General features: G+C 48.3%; 3 protein-coding genes and 1 pseudogene across 3 annotated transcripts; 2 read left to right on the top strand and 2 right to left on the bottom strand.

Moving 5' to 3' along the window:
* Nucleotides 1-2,672: 2,672 nt before the first annotated feature.
* On the bottom strand, nt 2,673-3,955 carry LOC112897894. Its single transcript, XM_025966290.1, has one exon. It carries the CDS (start codon nt 3,639-3,641, stop codon nt 2,952-2,954), a length of 690 nt encoding a protein of 229 aa, XP_025822075.1. The 5' UTR covers nt 3,642-3,955; the 3' UTR covers nt 2,673-2,951.
* A 1,504-nt stretch (nt 3,956-5,459) lies between these two features.
* Nucleotides 5,460-6,415, top strand: LOC112897566 (protein DMP3). The gene has a single exon (XM_025965901.1). The coding sequence runs from the start codon at nt 5,586-5,588 to the stop codon at nt 6,267-6,269; it is 684 nt and encodes a 227-aa protein (XP_025821686.1). The 5' UTR covers nt 5,460-5,585; the 3' UTR covers nt 6,270-6,415.
* Nucleotides 6,416-6,533: 118 nt separating this feature from the next.
* Nucleotides 6,534-8,400, bottom strand: LOC112897561 (annotated as a pseudogene).
* Nucleotides 8,401-12,405: 4,005 nt separating this feature from the next.
* LOC112897562 (receptor homology region, transmembrane domain- and RING domain-containing protein 2-like) lies at nt 12,406-16,755 on the top strand. Its single transcript, XM_025965893.1, has 5 exons — nt 12,406-12,762; nt 13,284-13,565; nt 14,130-14,354; nt 14,641-15,045; nt 15,520-16,755. Exons 2-5 carry the CDS (start codon nt 13,424-13,426, stop codon nt 16,209-16,211), a joined length of 1,464 nt encoding a protein of 487 aa, XP_025821678.1. The 5' UTR covers nt 12,406-12,762; nt 13,284-13,423; the 3' UTR covers nt 16,212-16,755.
* The last annotated feature ends 468 nt before the right edge of the window (nt 16,756-17,223 follow it).

Raw genomic sequence — 17,223 nt, 5'->3', positions numbered from 1 at the left:
CTGGATTCAGCAAATGATTAGGATTACAAATGAAGTCGTGTCATATGGTATAATGTATGTATTTGTAACTAGTTGTGCCTACGTACGGGAACTCTTGTGCTAAAGTAAGAAAAAAATAATATTTTTTCCAAGCAAACTGTTCTAGAGATCCGCTGCTTTATTTGGGTTCCTTTAATTTGGTCGAGTTCATCTTGGTTCATGCCTACTCTAGAGTTCTCTAGGTGCTTTTCAAATGCTGCTCTTTTTGTCTGATGATTACTTGGCTGTAGTAGGACGAAAAAGGATTTGATTTGTTCTTCAGTACGTGCTGGCTAGTATACTATATATATGTGAATATGTTCATTCGTTCACGGTCATTTACTCATTTTGCTTGCATTGCATGGATCACATTGCACTGGCTGCAAAATTAAGCCCTGTTGCTGCTTCAAACACGTGATCGGAAGGACTTTTTTGAAAACATGCATGGCCTTTAGGACGGTCATTTTCTAGTATGATATTTTGTATTCTTGCAACAGGATTTTGGATGAGTGTTGCACAAAACATGACGTGATACTTTTTTGGGAATTTATTATACTCCACCTCTTCACCCTCTGACACCATATCATCACCATTCAAACTATACTCCACCTCTTGGTCAGATGCCTCGTCGTCACTCCACTCCACCTCATGCTCTTCTTCTTCCTCCTCCTCCTCCTCATCCTCGTTGACACTTGAAAGCTCATTGTTGTCGTCGCTATTACCATTATTCAAGCTATCTTCCTCCTCTTGCTTCCGTGCCTCCTCATCTGAATTTTCTTCCTCCTCGTTACCACTTAACTGCTCATCATCATCATGATTGCCATCGTCATTGTTATCATCGAACCACTGCTAGAAAAATAAGGTTTCGTCCATTCGGTTAGTACTGGTTAACTTTTGGTCCGGCATTAAAGTTGCTCCGGAGCTATTTTAGTATCGGGTCCAAATTTGAAACCTCCGGAGCCATTTTACTACCGGACCAAGACACCAGTCGGTACGAAATGTCGCATTCTAGTACCGGTTGGTGTTTTAGCCCGGCTGGTGTTTTAGCCCGGCAAAAAATAGCGCGGCCATTTAGTACCGGACCAAGACACCACCCCGTACTAAATGGTGACATTTAGTACACCATTTAGTACCGGCCGGTATCTTAGCCCGGTACTAAATAGTCCTCTACGGGTTATTTCAAAAGGAAAGCATCTTCCACTTAATCACATGTGATACATAGGTAGGATGGTAAGGAAGCTATGCGCGAGATATAAAGGGGGTTCGAATCCTCGCAACCACGCACGCACATTTACGCGTGAAAAATTCACGTGAGTTAGTCACTTGCGACGTTGCGCCTGTGCGGGCCTCCTCGGGGTTTGTAATTTTTTTCTTTATTTTTTAAATATAAAATTATTTAGTACCACCCGGTACAGGCTGGCCGGTACTGAATACGTGGCCATTTTGTACCGGGCACCGCGCCATTTAGTACCGGCCAGCCTGTACTCTGGGAGGGGAACCGGTAGTAACCGGGGTTTTCCGCCTGGTACCAGTGCTAGAATTCCTAACAGTGAACATCCAACTCCATGGATCTTCCTCACCGTCGCTAACGGTTGCATGATGACTCGCTCAAGTTTGGTAACAATGGGCCTGCCATCTTTATCCTCAGCGAGGTCAAAGGCGACGAGATCCTCTCCAGGGGTGATCCCGTAGAGCCTGCTGTCTCCATGGAACGCGACATCGCAGAGGCGCAGGTAGGGCACCATCCACCTACCTTTCCCAGGGCGGCACAGGATGATATTGCAGTCCCAGTCGTTGGTGGTGACAGCATCGCATGAGCACCTCGCGGATCTCGAAAGTCTCGGCGACGTCACCGACGATAGGGTTGTGCAGCAGGTAGGCGTGCCTGTGCATGACGACGGCCCTCGGACGTTGGTAAGTATTGTCGTGGGACAACCACTTGTCCCGGAGAGGGGTGCGCCGGAATACATCGTCGGTGCAATCGAGCGCGAGCCAGCCGTCGGCGGCGGCGCCGAGGCAGGTAGCGTTCTCCGGCAGGCCAGGGATCCGGCCGAAGAAGGCGCCGCCGTCGCCGGCGGTGCAGAAGGATCCGTCCGGGAGCACGATCCACGGCAGCTGGCGCACGTGGTGGCGCGCGCAGGTCGTCACTCGTCAGTTACATGGCCTAACCGACTTTGTCGATTCTGCAGACAGACAGACAGGGTCCAACCTAAGATCGAAGCTGGTGGGTTTTGTCCTAATCTACCGCTCCCAATCATCCAGAAGAAGACAGTGGGATTGTGCCTAATTCTTCATCTTAAATTTCCTCCAGGAAAAGGATAATTTACATACCACACGTAGCCTGTAGGTACAATTAAAAATCTTCGACAAATTTTGATCTTTCTTCTTTAAAGAAAAAATGACCAAGTTTCAATCTTTCAGTATTGCTAATCATGTAGGAATACAGTATACTATATCTAGTACGTGTACATTATTCAGAGCATTCTTCTTTTAAAAAATGAATAGTTTTTGTGGATTACCCCCTAATTCAGTCTGCAGCTGAGTTATTCAGAACTACATGGAAAACCACAATCTCACTGGTTCTTATATATATATATCAGACTCAAAAAAACCAAATACAAGCACATGAAAATTCTAGAAAGAGAGGACAAAAGAGAACAACCTCGGCGATTTCCAACTATGTATCCATGTAACATGTACAGTCTAATTAGAACATCAATTCTTCTGTAACAACAAAAGAAACAGATAGAGCTATACACAAGGATGCAGATTAATATCTATGTTTGTCACAAAACTGTGATGATCACCATGGCCGGAACATTAATCCAGTCAAGAAATGGAAGCACAAAGAGTATTTAACAAAACGAACACATTACTAGAGGATCAGGCTGAGTTTCTTCACCCAAAAATGCATCCGTGCTGCAAACTGAAGCTCATCCTTTGTTGAAAGGGTTACTGCAGGAAGAAGCCGAGGCAGAGGCGGCGCTCTGCTCGTCCCTGTGCACCCTGCTCTTGCCCTTGTGCGCCACGAACATCCTCCTCAGCGCGCGCATCATTACCACCAGCCCCGGCGGGCGCCGCCGCGAGCTCCTGGACGCGCCGAGCACCGCGGCGGCGGCCTCGTGCGGGTCCTTGGCCGCCCTCCTCGCCCTCTCGGCGGCGTCCTGTCCGGCAACGGACCGGCGGCGCGACATGTCGAGGGAGCCCGGGAACAGGTCATCTTTCCTGGCCGCCGCGTCGTCGTCGTTGAGGTCCTCCCAGAGGCTATCCATCCTCTCCTCTTCCTCCTCTTCGTCGACGCAGAAGCCGGCGTAGTCGCTGAGCGCGGGGGAGCACGCGCCGTTGCGGCGCTGGCGGCTGAGCAGCACCCTGTCGCGCCACGGCGACACGGCGCAGTCGGCGGCTGAGAAGCTGCGGCGGATCGGGGAGGAGAGCAGCCAGAGGGGCGGGGAGGAGGACGCGGACGCCGAGCAGGGCAGGTGGTGGAAGTCCGCCACGCGGCGGCCGTCCTTGCGGCCCGCGCCACCGGCGAGGAGCTGCGGCGGCGGCGTGGGGAACGTGAACTCGTCGCTGTCGTCGTCTTCCTGCTCCTGCTGCCGGTGCTCCTCCGGCGGCGCGGCCATGGCGGCGGGCGGGCGCGCGCCTGGGGATTTTGGGAGGAATCGACGCTGCGCTGGCGGAATGGAATAGAATCTTTCTCGCCTTTGTGTGTAGATTACGCCTCCTTCTTCTTCCTCCTCCTCGTCGGCGTCGTTGGTGTTGGGTTGCGAGGATTTCTTGGGCTGCGAGACGGCTGAGATTTGATTCAAGCTTGCAGCTCTGCAGCTCTGGATGGAATGACGGCCGGGGATCCCGCGCGCTAGTTTATATAACGGTAAAATCTGCGCGCTTTTTGGCCGTCAGATCCGCGTCAAACGGCCTTAAAACAAGGGCCATGCTTTTCTTGCTTTTTTGTTTCTTTTTATTTAGCAAGTGCTTCTCTTGCTTTGATCTCCAGAGTTTGTTTAACCCCTACTAGCATGGAGTATGCTTTTAATGCCATTTCCAATATGCTAGAAAGTAGAGAATTTTTTTCAATTATATGCTACTAACTCGAAGACATGCTTAGCAATGAATTTACAATTAATATACATATTACTATAGTCTATCTACAGTACATGGAAGAAATTTACTCTGTACTGTAGCTTATATCTGAAGGGTGGAATCTTACAAGCTGTAAGTCTAAGATAAGGATGATCCCTAGAATTAGAAACGTGCGATGGCACCATGCAAAAAAGAAAACTGGATACAAGAAAAGCCTCATCAGATTTTCGCATGTGTGAACGGGAAATGAATGAAGCTACCTATTAATCAGTAGCTGCGTTACACAGTAGCTTTGCTGCAGCCAGGGGATGAATGAATGAGTTGGATCCAGTGGGCCGAGAGATAATGTCTGAGAGAGGCAGGCCCGGTAGAGCACTGTCGTATTTGTAGGCCGATAATGCCGTCTTGAGGAGGGAGCCAGCCCAATTTCTTTAGACGACGGATGACTTTTCTTTTCCACCATAATAAAGAAATGGCTACTTTGACCATGTTGACGAAGCTACCATTGGCTTTTGTGTGTTGGGCGAAGCATGCAAACCATTGGCAGGAGGCCATCAAACAATTGTTCAGCAGTGTTGAAATTTAATTTAGACAACCCATTCATTCCCCGCCGTCGTCGCTTGGTTCACTCGCGGAGGATTTAGATTTTAGGGGCAGTTTGGTAGATCTTCATCCGATTCTGATCAATTCTCTATGGAAGCTGATTCTATGCGAAAAGTGATTCTCTAGTTGAAAAAAGTGATTCTCTATGATTTTTTATGATTAACTTTATGAAAAACGGATCGAGAAGTGAATCTGGACACTTCTCTAAAAAAAATTGTTTGGCGGAGCTTTTTCTAGATTCAGTTGAGAAACCGCTACGAAGCTCTGCCAAACAGGATCTCAAAGGAGTCTCGTCATTTCTTCATTACTGCTATATATGACAAGAACAAACAAGGAAGGAAGGAAGAGTGTTCCATTTCGGTAATGTGAAATTATTTCTAGGACTAGCTTAGCTATTGTACGTCAGGAAAGCGTGTTAGGTGAGGTTCGGCCTTCCCGTACCGTGAAAGCACCAAGGCAGGCAGGAAACAAGGAAGCAATGCGGCATATCATGTTGTTCGTGTTGTCATCTGCTGTTGCTGGACGCATGCAGCAGCAGGATGTAACAATGGAAGGTCGGTCGGTGGTTGGGTTGGGTTGGGTGGGTGGCCGCGGCCAGATCATCATGCATCACACGAATGAAACCACCATCAATCAGTTCCTGAATGGAGCAAACAATGGCTGCAGCGGCGCAGTCTCCTGCACGTCATCCTTCCATTCCTTCATTCCTTCACGCGTTCCACAACCCTCCCTCCCTCCCTCCATGAATACACGCCTTCCTTCCCCTCCATTGCTTCGCTTCATCGTCCCCTCCCTTCCACGCCTACTACTTACTACACCCATAGATTTCCATACCACACACCAGTTCATCGATCCAAAGATCAAGCCATCGTCCATCGATCATGGCTGCTTCGTCTTCCTCCTCTTCGGTCAGGCAGAGGCAAGCCCCACCAGTCTCCGCTCAGCAGCAGCCGCAGCTCCTCCTCCGAGAAGAGCAGCAAGACCTCCTCCCCAAGCAAGAACCAGGAGCACCACCACCCTCGCCGCAGCGGTCGCCCTTGTCCCAGGCGCTCACCTCGACGGCGAACCTTGCCAACCTGCTCCCCACGGGCACGCTCCTGGCCTTCAACCTGCTGTCCCCCACCTTCACCAACCACGGCGCCTGCGACGCCACCACCGCGCTCCTCACGCGGGGGCTCCTCGCCCTCCTCGCGCTCTCCTGCGTCCTCGCATCCTTCACCGACTCCCTCAAGGGCCCCGACGGCCGCGTCTACTACGGGGTCGCCACGCCCAGGGGAATCTGGCTCATCGACTACCCGCCCGGCGCGCCGCCGCCCGCCGACACCGCCAGGTACAGGCTCGCCTTCGTCGACTTCGTGCACGCCGCGCTCTCGGTCGCCGTCTTCGGGGTCGTCGCCGCCAGGGACAAGAACGTCGTCATGTGCTTCTACCCGGCGCCGCCAAAGGAGACGGAGGAGGTGCTCGACATCCTGCCACTCGGCGTCGGCGTGCTCTGCAGCCTGCTCTTCGTCGCGTTCCCAACCACAAGACACGGCATCGGATACCCCGTCACCAACGGCAACTAATAAGCAAACACATCCTCATCTGTTAGTTGTTGTTTACGCGTTCATTCATCACTACCATTCTCAAACTAGTACATGTACAAATCACCGAGCTCTTCATGATTATATATTGGAACATTGTTATTACTGGGATGGATTGATTGATTGATCTCTGTTTGATGAATTTGTTATTGTTTTGTTTTGCTTCCAAGTGTTTTCCTCACATACACTACACGTGGTGCCATCAGCCAAACAAAAGGCTTAGAGAACATCAACTAGCTCACACCATTCGATCAATTGGCCTTTTCAATCAATTAGGCGAAAAGAAAATGCATGTTTCGGGAGATTAATTAATTATTAAAGTTTGTGTTTGTGTTTTGGGATGAGCACAAGCTTCTCCTTCCGGTGCACTGTCACCGCAAACTTCTGGGTCATATCAATGCCGTCCTTCCCCTTCCCGCCGGGCACCTCCCAGTCGAAATGGTACAAGAGGTTCGCAAGCATGATCTCAAGGGAGGCGATCCCAAAGTTCAGGCCGGGGCAGATCCTTCGTCCTGAGCCGAACGGTATGTAACTGAAATCTTGGCCCCTGTAATCCAACGCCGCGGCATGGCCACCGTCGAGGAACCTCTCTGGTTTGAACTCTTCCGGGTCTTCCCAGAACCTAGGGTCCCTGCCGATGCCCCACGCGTTGATCGTGACCGTGGTTCCTGCAGGGATCATGTACCCCTCGACCTCGCAGTCGGCCGTGTTGAGGTGCGGGAGGAACAGCGGACCGGGTGGATGCAGCCGAAGGGTCTCCTTGATGACCGCCTTCAGGTAGGTCATGCTATGAAGGCCGTCGTCCTCGCTAAGGATCTCTGAGACCCCCTTGCTTACCTCGCTTCTCAGCTCAGCTTGAACCCTGGCCAAGGCGTGCGGGTGTCGCATGAGCTCTGCCATGGCGAATTCGTGCACCAGGTATGTGGTGTCTGTGCCAGCGTTGAACAGGTTCTGTACATCCAGATAAAATTCGGAGAAATTACCAACGAAATGTTAAGCTCTGTATGTAATTCTAGCACGCACGCAGTAGAGTGTAGGGATGAAGGCAAGCGATGAATTGAAGTGTACCATCATGATGGCCTTGATGTGGTTTCTGGTGAGGCCGTACTCGTCTTTGAGAGCGAGCATGACATCGATGAAGTCGCTCTCTTCTTCCTCGACGTCGCCGTCGTCCTGGCGGCGCTGGACGTGGAAGTCGATGAGCGTGTCGAACTGTCGAAGAGGTCGTCCCACCTGTTCGGAGCGCGGTGGCCTTGACGAGCGACGACCTGGAGAGCACGGCCACCCGCGCCAGCGCCGGGAAGTAGTCCTCAGCTTGAACGCGCCGAACATGTCCTTGACGACGTCGGTGAGCTCGGGGATCCGCCTGTTCCGGCCGTCCTCGAGGAAGAACCTGGCGGACACGGAGCGGCACATGACGTCGTTGGTGTACGCCTTGAGCAGCGCGCTCAGGTCCAGCGCCTCGCCGGCGGCCGCCGCGCCCCGGGCCCTGGCGACGGCGAGGCGGACCTCGGCCTCGCGCGCGCCGCGGAAGGACCGCACCTTCCTCGCCGTGAGGAGGTGCGTGGTGAGCAGCCTCTTGGCCTGGCGCCACCGCTCGCCGTAGGGCGCGAAGCCGACGTCGAGGAGGCCGTAGGCTAGGATGTCGGCGAGCGGGTTGAAGGGGCGGGAGGCGAAGACGTGGTCGTGCGCGCGGAGGACGGCCTCGGGGCGCGCGGCGAGGAGACGACGAGCGTCGGGACGGCGCCGAGGCGGAGGAGCATGAGGCCGTCGCGGCCGTGCCTGGCGGCGAGGTCTCGGAGGGAGACGTGCGGCAGGGAGCCGACGAGGTGGAGGTGGCCGACGATGGGGAGCCGTGGCGGCGAAGGGATCCGGCTCAGCGTCGCCAGCTGCTTGCTCGGCCGCAGCAGGCGCGCCGCGACGAGAAGCACGAGGAAGAAGGTGACGAGGCTCGCGGCGGCGCCGTGCGAGAGACACCATTGCAGCAACGACATTTGAGCTGCCGTGTATGTTGCTCGCTGAGAATTTGTTGCAGCTTAATTAGGAGTAAAAAACAGTGCATGATCAGTACGTAGCTAGCTGGACCATCATCCATGTATATATATAGTGCGAGGCAGGGGGATGAACTCAGTCCAGTGTCGCAGCCGGATGAATTCCTGTCACGTGATTCGCGTGGCGTGGTGGGGTTCCAATTGTGACTCGCGTGGGCGCCGTGGGGTGGTGATGATTTCTTGTCGGCGACGACAGGAATTACACGAAACGACAAATTAGAAAATCAAGTGAACCGGGAATGTCACTATTCGGTGGTGAAAAAAATAAAATAAGAAAGAGTAAAATAAACAACAAAGTAGAAACTTAACATTTACATCACTTAACTTAAAATGTAGCAGCTCAAAAAATATCGGAGGTAGAGAACAAGTTTTGAAAATTGCCTTTGCGGTCGACCCCGCAAAGCGCTTAACACCTATGCTGCTCATAAAACTCGGCATTTCCAAGATCTTCGATTCAGTCACATGGGATTACTTGCTTTCCCAACTTCAACACATCGGTTTTCCAGCAAAATAGCGAGTTTGGATCGCAGCCATCCTTTCTGCATCCTCCTCACAGATCCTCCTGAATGGCATCCTAGGCAGCATATTAGTCACGCAAGAGGGCTTCGACAAGACGACCCACTCTCAAACCTGCTTTTCATCTTGGCCATTGATCCACAACGCCTCTTGAACCTTGCAACCGAGGCAGGCATCCTTAGTAAAGTGGGGAGGAATAGAACAAGATTACGTACGTCATTGTATGCCGATGATGCGGTTATTTTCCTTAGGCCAATAAAGGAGGAGGTGGCCACACTTAAACACCTTTTGCAAATATTTGGTGAGGTCACTAGTCTGCGCACCAACATACACAAATCTTCAGTGGCGCCAATTCGATGTGAGAACTTAGACCTTGATGACATACTCTATGATTTTCCAGCACAGCGCACATCCTTCCCGATTAAGTACCTTGGCTTGCCGCTAGCCATCTGACAATTCCGATGAGTTGACTTCCCACCTTTGCTTGATAAAGCGGCAGGAAGCTTGACCGGCTGGTGGGGCCGAAATATCACTCAAGCTGGGTGGGTAACACTGACCAAAGCGGTGCTGTCTTCAAAACCCGTGTTCCTACTAACGTCCCTCAACACGCCCAAAAAAGTGTTGGAGGATCTCGACAAACTCAGGAGACGTTTTCTCTAGGCAGGGGATGAGGCACTAACTGGAGGGAAGTGCAAGGTGAATTGGCCAACAATGAATAGGCCAAAAGACTTAGGAGGGTTGGGCTTAATGGACTTGGAAAAATTTGCAACAGCTTTACGACTCCGGTGGCTGTAGCAGGAATGGGTGGAACCAACCAAACCCTGGGTCGGCCTGGGTACGCCATGCAACGATAAGGATAAGCTCCTCTTTGCAGTAACAACGACAATCCAAATTGGAAACGGGGCCAAAACTTCATTCTGGCACTCGGCTTGGATTCAGAGAAAGAGGCCAAAAGATATCGCCCCTGCAGTATTTAGCATTTCCAAGCGGAAGAACAGGGTGCTTGAGGCTTTAACAAATAATAATTGGGTGCGTGATATTAACCTGGCAGCGCAGCTCTCGGTCACACACATTCAACGGTTCGTCCATCCGTGAGACCTCGTAACAACCACACCAACCACGCCAGATGCCGACGACACCAGTTCCCGGAGGCTGACCCAATCTGGATTGTACAGTGCAGCCTCGGGCTACCGTGCGCAGTTCCTCAAAATCCGGTTCCTCTGATTTGGAAGCCGTGGGCACCGCCAAAATGTAAATTCTTTGCTTGGCTTGTCATGCGAAACCGAGTCTGGACTTCTGACCGCTTAGCGACAACGGGGTGGCCGAGGAATGCTTGCTGCCCGCTTTGCCAACGAGATCGAGAGATAGCCCACCACCTGCTCGCTGTTTGTCGCTATTCGAGACGCATCTGGGAGATGATTGCTGATTGGACACACTACCCACAACTTAAACTGACCCAATGGGAACCAAGTGACAATGTGGCCGAATGGTGGCTGATGTTGGGAACAAGAACGGGAGTTCCAAGGAGTGGGCTTATTCTTTTAGCGGCATGGGAGCTTTGGAAGGAGCGTAATGCACCAACATTCCAGCGGAAGGAACAAACAACTATCGTATATACTACTCAAAATCAAGGAGGAAGCCTGAGCACGGGGCTTGGTAGGGGCGAAACGCCACATTTCGCTGATTACTGGTGCTTGAGCACCTTCACAGATACTGTACATAGCTCTTTTCTTTTACTGACCTGTATTCGCTCCACTGAGGGCGCTTACTTGTAATCTCCCTCTTTACTAATAGAAATGGCACACAATCATGTGGCCTTTGTTCAGAAAAAAAAGTTTGGTATGAATGATGATGTCCAGGTGCAATGAGCTGGCTGTCGTTGCAATCCGTTTGAAATTAGTTATCACTCTAATTTTGTACTAATTAAGTGAAACATCTCTGATCTTGACCAACCTTTATAAAAGAAATGTAAATTTTCACATATCCAAATAAATACACTATCAATATGTATTTTACGATGGATTCAATGAAACTGGTTTTATATTATAGATGTTGGTATTATATTTTTTCTATAAACTCGATTATAATTAGGGAAGTTTAACTTAGGACAAATCTAAAGTGACATGTAATTTGAAATAAAATGAACCAAAACCAAATGATTGTCCTAATTAATAACATGTTGATATCACAATTAATTGGGACCACCCACCCTCCGCCAGTTCATTCTATACTGCTCCCTCCGTCCTGTAATATAAGATATTTTGATAATTTTAAGACAAATTGAGGGAGAGAATAAAAGACGTATATACCCTCCAAGTGTTCTTTATTTACCGGCCATAATTAAAGTTGTTCCTAAGATTAAGCAGTGAAGGAAGAAATAGAAAAGGTAAGTATATAACTAAGAGCCAAGGAAAATTAAATAATTTCCTTTAATACTTATCCAAAAATTCTAGAATGCCTTATATTTGAGGATAAATTTTGAATCCTTCGATGCCTTATATTTTAGAACGGAGAGAGTGTTTCGTATTATCAATAATAAGCAGGTACCATACGGGGGTTGCTGATTGGATATCGATCACGCCAATTAATATTAAGCAAAGCAACACCAACGGGGAGAGGGCACTCGTTCTAATAATGTAATCTGGCGATATTAAGATTAATTGCATTCACGCTGATTAGAGCAAGGACTACTCCGATATCATCAATAGTTCCTTAGCTACTATGTGTTAATTAATAATCCACCCAGCTAGGTTGAACTAACTAGCTATTTTCATTCAGAGAAGCTTTGCGATTCAATTCAGACACGCCTCTGGGCAGGCCAACTACTGATCTGTAGCATATAGCTAGGTTCCTTGCAGTAGCAGATAAATGGTGTTCCATGTCCTTTTATAATTTCTCTATGTTTTTTTGGTTACACGACGACCATTGACCAATGACCAAACTTTGTGGTGCCACGTAGCGTACGGGGCATTATTTTTTTTCCTCACACTGTGGGCCAGACTGAAAGGTCCATGCATTCAGTCCATTACTAACTACCCGCCGCAGCAGGCTGACAGGATTCGGCCTGTTTGTACTGGGTAGGCCCACCCAGCTTTTTCTGCAGGCCCGGCCCGGAGGCCCTATACAAGAAGAAACGCACAGCCTCCTGCAGATAATAGCCTAGTTTCCCCTCGGGCATATACGAATGAATATCCATGATCTGTTTTCTCCGGATTTGTACACGTGGATGGGCAATGTAATCTGACCTACAGCTCTCGAGAATTGTTTGGAGAGGCATGGTCACATGTCGACATGATAACGTCAGGCAATAAATGAGGGGATGAGTGAGCAAACATTACATTACCTTCTTTGCCTGGGAGCTTTCTTGTTCTGGGAAGAAGAAAAAGAGATACAAACGCCGAGAGACTAGGCAAAAGTAAAAGGTACCATTTTTTTGAAGAGTTTTGTTTCTATAAAACATTTTTAGAAGAGTTAGTAGAAGAAGGAGGTCGGCATAGCATGTGGCAAGTGGTAAGCACGGGTACAGCGTGTAGTGAAATATCGGATCCAGGGACTGAAGAAGAGGGATAGGGACGGATATGACAAGGCAACGACGGGGAATAAATATTTCATTCCCCAATTCCATTTCTGATTGATTTCCTCCATTCCAGCCTCCTGCAATCCTGGTTTCCGCGGGCGGAATTCCATTTGGCTGGCATATCCTTCCCCCCTGCCCTGCCCTGCCCTGCCGCTCCAAATCGGCTGCAGATTTCTCGTCTCATGGCAGCCGACGTCTCCATCCCCACTCTCGATCCCCCTCCACCACCCGCTAATTCCTCCTAGTCCCTCTCCTCTTGCGCCGACGCCTCCTCTCCTTCCCCGTCTCACTCTCCTGCTGCGGTGCCGGAGAAATCAAATCCCGTCAAAAGGTGCGTCCTTTTCTCCTCCTCGATGCCTTGCAATCTGCAAAGATTCAGTTTTTACTGCTCTTGTTTCGTTACCCGATTTCATGTGGGAATCTTCCGCGGAATTTAGGGCAGGAGTCGTGCTATGCCGCTTTCAGAGTGGATTTGGGCGATTTCGTGCTTCAAATGCCATGTTCTCTGCTCCTTTTGTGTTCGGTTGGTGCTCGCTGAGCTGTGCGATGGATATTCTAGTTCAATTCCACGTATTCTCATCGTACCCTCCTTGGAGACGACACTGGATTTGGGGTAAATCTTAGGCCCATTTCTCTGGAAAAGAAACCTCTCCTGTTTTTTTTTTGAAGAAATAAACCTCTCCTGACAAAGGAATCTTTTTGACCTGTGGTTTTATTGCTCACTTATTCTAGGTTGTTTCTCCATCATGTATTCTATCAGGGTCATAAAACTGTGCACGCTGTTTGCATTGCTGTGAAATTAACGCCACTCCTGCCAAGTTTGTTTGCTTAATGGTAGTAATATGATTGCAGGTGGTTTAGGTGACTGGTGCTCTGGACCTGGTGCTCAGCATTAGCACCTTCCACGGTTACAGGTTTGCAGTTCGGCAGTGCAGCATCTGTGCGGACTCCTCTGCTCTATAGCTGGACCAGAGGAACGGAGTTCTGTCAAGATGACTTGTCCAAGAAGATGGGGATCATTTCCCCTTTGTTTCTTTCTGGTGATTTTCCTCATGGCTCAGCTGGGAGCCTGCAATGTTGTACTCATGGCGAACAACACAACCTTGTCATTCGATGATGTCGAGGCAACATTTAGTGAGTGCTATATAATATTACACTATATCCCTATATTCATGTATCTCAGTACAGATCAGTTAGGCAAATCTCAATGCTAGTGTCATAAGAGTGCCATAAGCATTAAAAATCACGCCACATCAACAAATTTGCTGACATGGCAGTATGAGGAGAGAGGAGAGGGAGTTTTATGGAATGAGAGAGGAGTGTCTATCACTATGATACACTTCTCCGGCACAGTTATCAAGTTCTCAGTCTTGGTAACTGTGCGATGACACTCCCACTGAGACTAGCCTTAGTATCTAGTATTTGAATGTCAACATAAGAAAAGCGTTGTGCTTGTCCATTTAATGCCACTTCTTCAAATTATGATACATTCTTTATGTACTTATTGTTATGTTTTGTTTTCTTCAATGCTAAATTGTTGTGCTTTTGTTGATTAGTGAATAAATGGGTTGATCGCTTAGTTTATTCTTATACACTAGCACCATGCTTGTACCGTTGCGACTATTAATGTGCAATGCCACTCCTGAACCAAATTATCTGGTTTATGCAAGGCTTATTGACCTTTCCGTCTTATTGCAGCTCCAGCGGTGAAAGCTTCAGGTGTAAATGGTGCACTTTATGCTGCTGAACCTCTGGATGCATGCACTCCATTGAGAACTAAAGCAGTTAAAGGCTCTGTCTCGCCATTTGCTTTGGTTATAAGAGGCGGTTGCCAATTCGATGACAAAGTTAGAAATGCGCAGAATGCTGGGTTCAAGGCTGCTATAGTATATGATAATGAAGACAATGGCGTCCTTGTTTCAAGTAATGCTCCAGATTTTTTTTTGCATATCTTCAGTTACATGTTATTCATTATTAGTGCACGTAAAGGGCTGTTGCTCTATAGGTATTTGATTATTTCTAACCATAATGCTGTAAGTCATTAAACTGCTGTAAATTATTAGATTAGCTTCGTTGAATCTAAAGGGCAGAGAACTGAGGCAACCTTGTCCTATTCTTCAGTAATCAAAATCAATTGTAAAACTTTACCATTTACATTACTCGTTGAGTGCATATATTTGCAATATCGATTAACTACAAGATGTTGCAGTGGCTGGAAGCTCGTCCGAAGTCCACATATATGCAGTGTTCATCTCTAAGGCATCAGGAGAGGTGTTGAAGAAATATTCAGGTCAAACTAAAGCAGAGTTGTGGATAATACCAACGTATGAGAACTCAGCTTGGTCAATCATGGCAATTTCGTTCATATCACTGCTTGCCATGTCTGCTGTCCTAGCCACTTGTTTCTTTGTGAGGAGACACCAGATAAGACGGGACAGGGCTCGAATCCCCCGAGCTCGAGAGTTCCATGGAATGAGCAGTCAATTAGTGAAAGCAATGCCTAGTCTTATCTTCACAAAAGTTCAAGAAGACAATTGTACATCATCAACATGTGCCATTTGCTTGGAAGATTACACTGTTGGAGAAAAGCTAAGAGTGCTACCTTGTCGACACAGTATGTACCTCTGGCATTTATATGTCACATATGTTTATGCATTTTTGTGCAGTCGAATGAATCGGTCTTTACTACCTGCTACTGTCTATGCATTGTCTACTATTCTTTACCATGCATTACAGATGTAATGCAGAGTAGTGCTACCAGAACGCTAATAAAAGAATAGTTGGTATGGAAAAAAAATATTCCATCAAAATAGTCCCCTATAGTTCATATAGGCTTGATATGTTAGCTAGATTGTATAGAATCTTTCTACATTTCACGTGCATTTTGGCACATTCTTCTCAGTTATGTACATATGCTCCCTAATTCCGCCGCATGGTATATGAATTTTTTTAGATGCAAAGTGGTTCCCCTGTGCTACTTATATCAAATTAACCTGGCATACTTGTTGCTGCATCTTTCTTAACCCTTGTTCTATGTCAAGCTTTATTCTTAACTCGAGCCCTGAGGTTTTGTCGTTTCATTGTGCAGAGTTCCATGCAGCTTGTGTGGACCTGTGGCTTACCTCGTGGCGAACATTCTGCCCTGTATGCAAGCGGGACGCAAAGGCTGGAACATCAAACCCCCCTGTATCAGAGTCTACCCCTTTGCTTTCTTCTGCTATTCGGCGACCTGCTGAATCAACCGCTTTGGCCTCCTTCCTGTCAGCAGTGGCAGCATCTCCTCCTAGGCCAATCAACCGGCATGCTTCATCACAGTCCATATCTCGCAATTACTCCATTTCAGGTTCCAGTATCACCCGCACCCCTAACCTCAATAGGTCTTATGCAAATTCACCTCCCATGTGCACAAGTGCAAGCAATGCAGACCTTGCAAATATGTCATCCCCATGGTCTCGCACATCGCACCTTGCATCCGCACATTCTTTGTACGGTGGCCATTTGTCTCCACCAATCAACATCAGGTATACTTCACCACACGTCTCCAGTTCTGGCTATGGATCGCCTAGTCGGTATATAGGTTCATCACAAGTGTCCCATGGATCTCCAAGTTATTACCCTGGATCTTCAGGGCAGCGGCATCCTTACCTGCGGCACTGCACGCTGTCAGGCCCGAGCCTGTTCACCATGGTGCCCCCGTCACCACAACAGACCCAGCTGCAGCACGGTGGCGACTCGGAGACAAGTTTATCAGCTGCTGCATCAACTCAGTCATTCCGTTAGCTCTACCTACAGCATTGTCCTGATTCTGACACATCATCTAAGTCGCTACCAGGGTGCTGATTTCTGCAGCAAAATTCGCCATTTTAACAGCAATGGTGGCTCCTGTAAGCTCCCGTGAGAAACCATATCTGGTGCCAAACTGACATGTTAACGTGAGCTAGTCGATGGGGCACCCTCGATGGTTATACTGAAAATCTAAAATGCTTGTAAGAACAGATAATCGGCAGCCTCAAAATGTGAGCAATTTTACTTGCCGAGTCCTGAAGGAGCAGTTTTGAGTGCACGTAGCGGGAGTAGTTTTGGCTTCGCCTACTTTGAGGCATGTAATGTAGTTAATCATGATATGTTTTTAGTGCCCAAGAGTTGACGTGTTTGTTGCTGCATCTTGAAGAGGGAAATGTCAGCCCCTGTCCAGTTTGATGAATGTTTAGCGTGTATATTGATGCAGCTTAGTAGGAACCTTATATGGAGTTTGTCTTTTGAGGTTTGAGCCTGTAAGATCTCTTCTTCATCTTCTTCTTTAAAAAAAATCGTACTTAAGGTACTTGGTGTTCCCCTTTCAGTATGATATGGTACTAGGATAGTTGCTCACTTGGTAGTTGTGAACATACCTGCTCATACTTGCTTGGTCATCCGTAGAGCTGATGCTGTCAGTACTGTTGACTGCTGTACGGACTAAACTATGAACGCAGCCAGTTCCTGAAAGAAACAGCAATGCAAGCATTCTACATGTTGGCATATGTCACTGTTGGAGGAGAAAAGTACCGAATTCTGGAAAAATCAGGGTTTGGCTTAAAAACATCCTGACTTTAGACGCAGAACATAACGACGTAGAACATAACAGGACAGCATGTACAACACACGTTAGCAGCTGATAGCAGAGCATCGCTTGCAAATAAACTGCAGCCAGACTGCAAATGTCCAGCCGATTATATGGATGATGGTAATGTACATAATTGTCGCATAATACCCTGTACAATTGTGCTCTCTCTCTCTCCCTCTCTTCGATCTT

Source organism: Panicum hallii, chromosome 6 (assembly GCF_002211085.1).
Source record: "Panicum hallii strain FIL2 chromosome 6, PHallii_v3.1, whole genome shotgun sequence".
Classification (NCBI taxonomy): domain Eukaryota; kingdom Viridiplantae; phylum Streptophyta; class Magnoliopsida; order Poales; family Poaceae; genus Panicum; species Panicum hallii.
This window is presented reverse-complemented; position numbering and strand designations above follow the sequence as displayed.

What these genes read in the sequence shown, in the direction of transcription:
- LOC112897566 (XM_025965901.1), top strand. Translation starts at nt 5,586, where the DNA reads ATGGCTGCTTCGTCTTCCTCCTCTTCGGTCAGGCAGAGGCAAGCCCCA.
- LOC112897562 (XM_025965893.1), top strand. Translation starts at nt 13,424, where the DNA reads ATGACTTGTCCAAGAAGATGGGGATCATTTCCCCTTTGTTTCTTTCTG. An exon ending in CAATGGCGTCCTTGTTTCAA is followed by an intron (nt 14,355 to 14,640) that starts GTAATGCTCCAG and finishes AAGATGTTGCAG; the next exon opens with TGGCTGGAAGCTCGTCCGAA. An exon ending in AGTGCTACCTTGTCGACACA is followed by an intron (nt 15,046 to 15,519) that starts GTATGTACCTCT and finishes TTCATTGTGCAG; the next exon opens with AGTTCCATGCAGCTTGTGTG.
- LOC112897894 (XM_025966290.1), bottom strand. Translation starts at nt 3,641, where the DNA reads ATGGCCGCGCCGCCGGAGGAGCACCGGCAGCAGGAGCAGGAAGACGAC.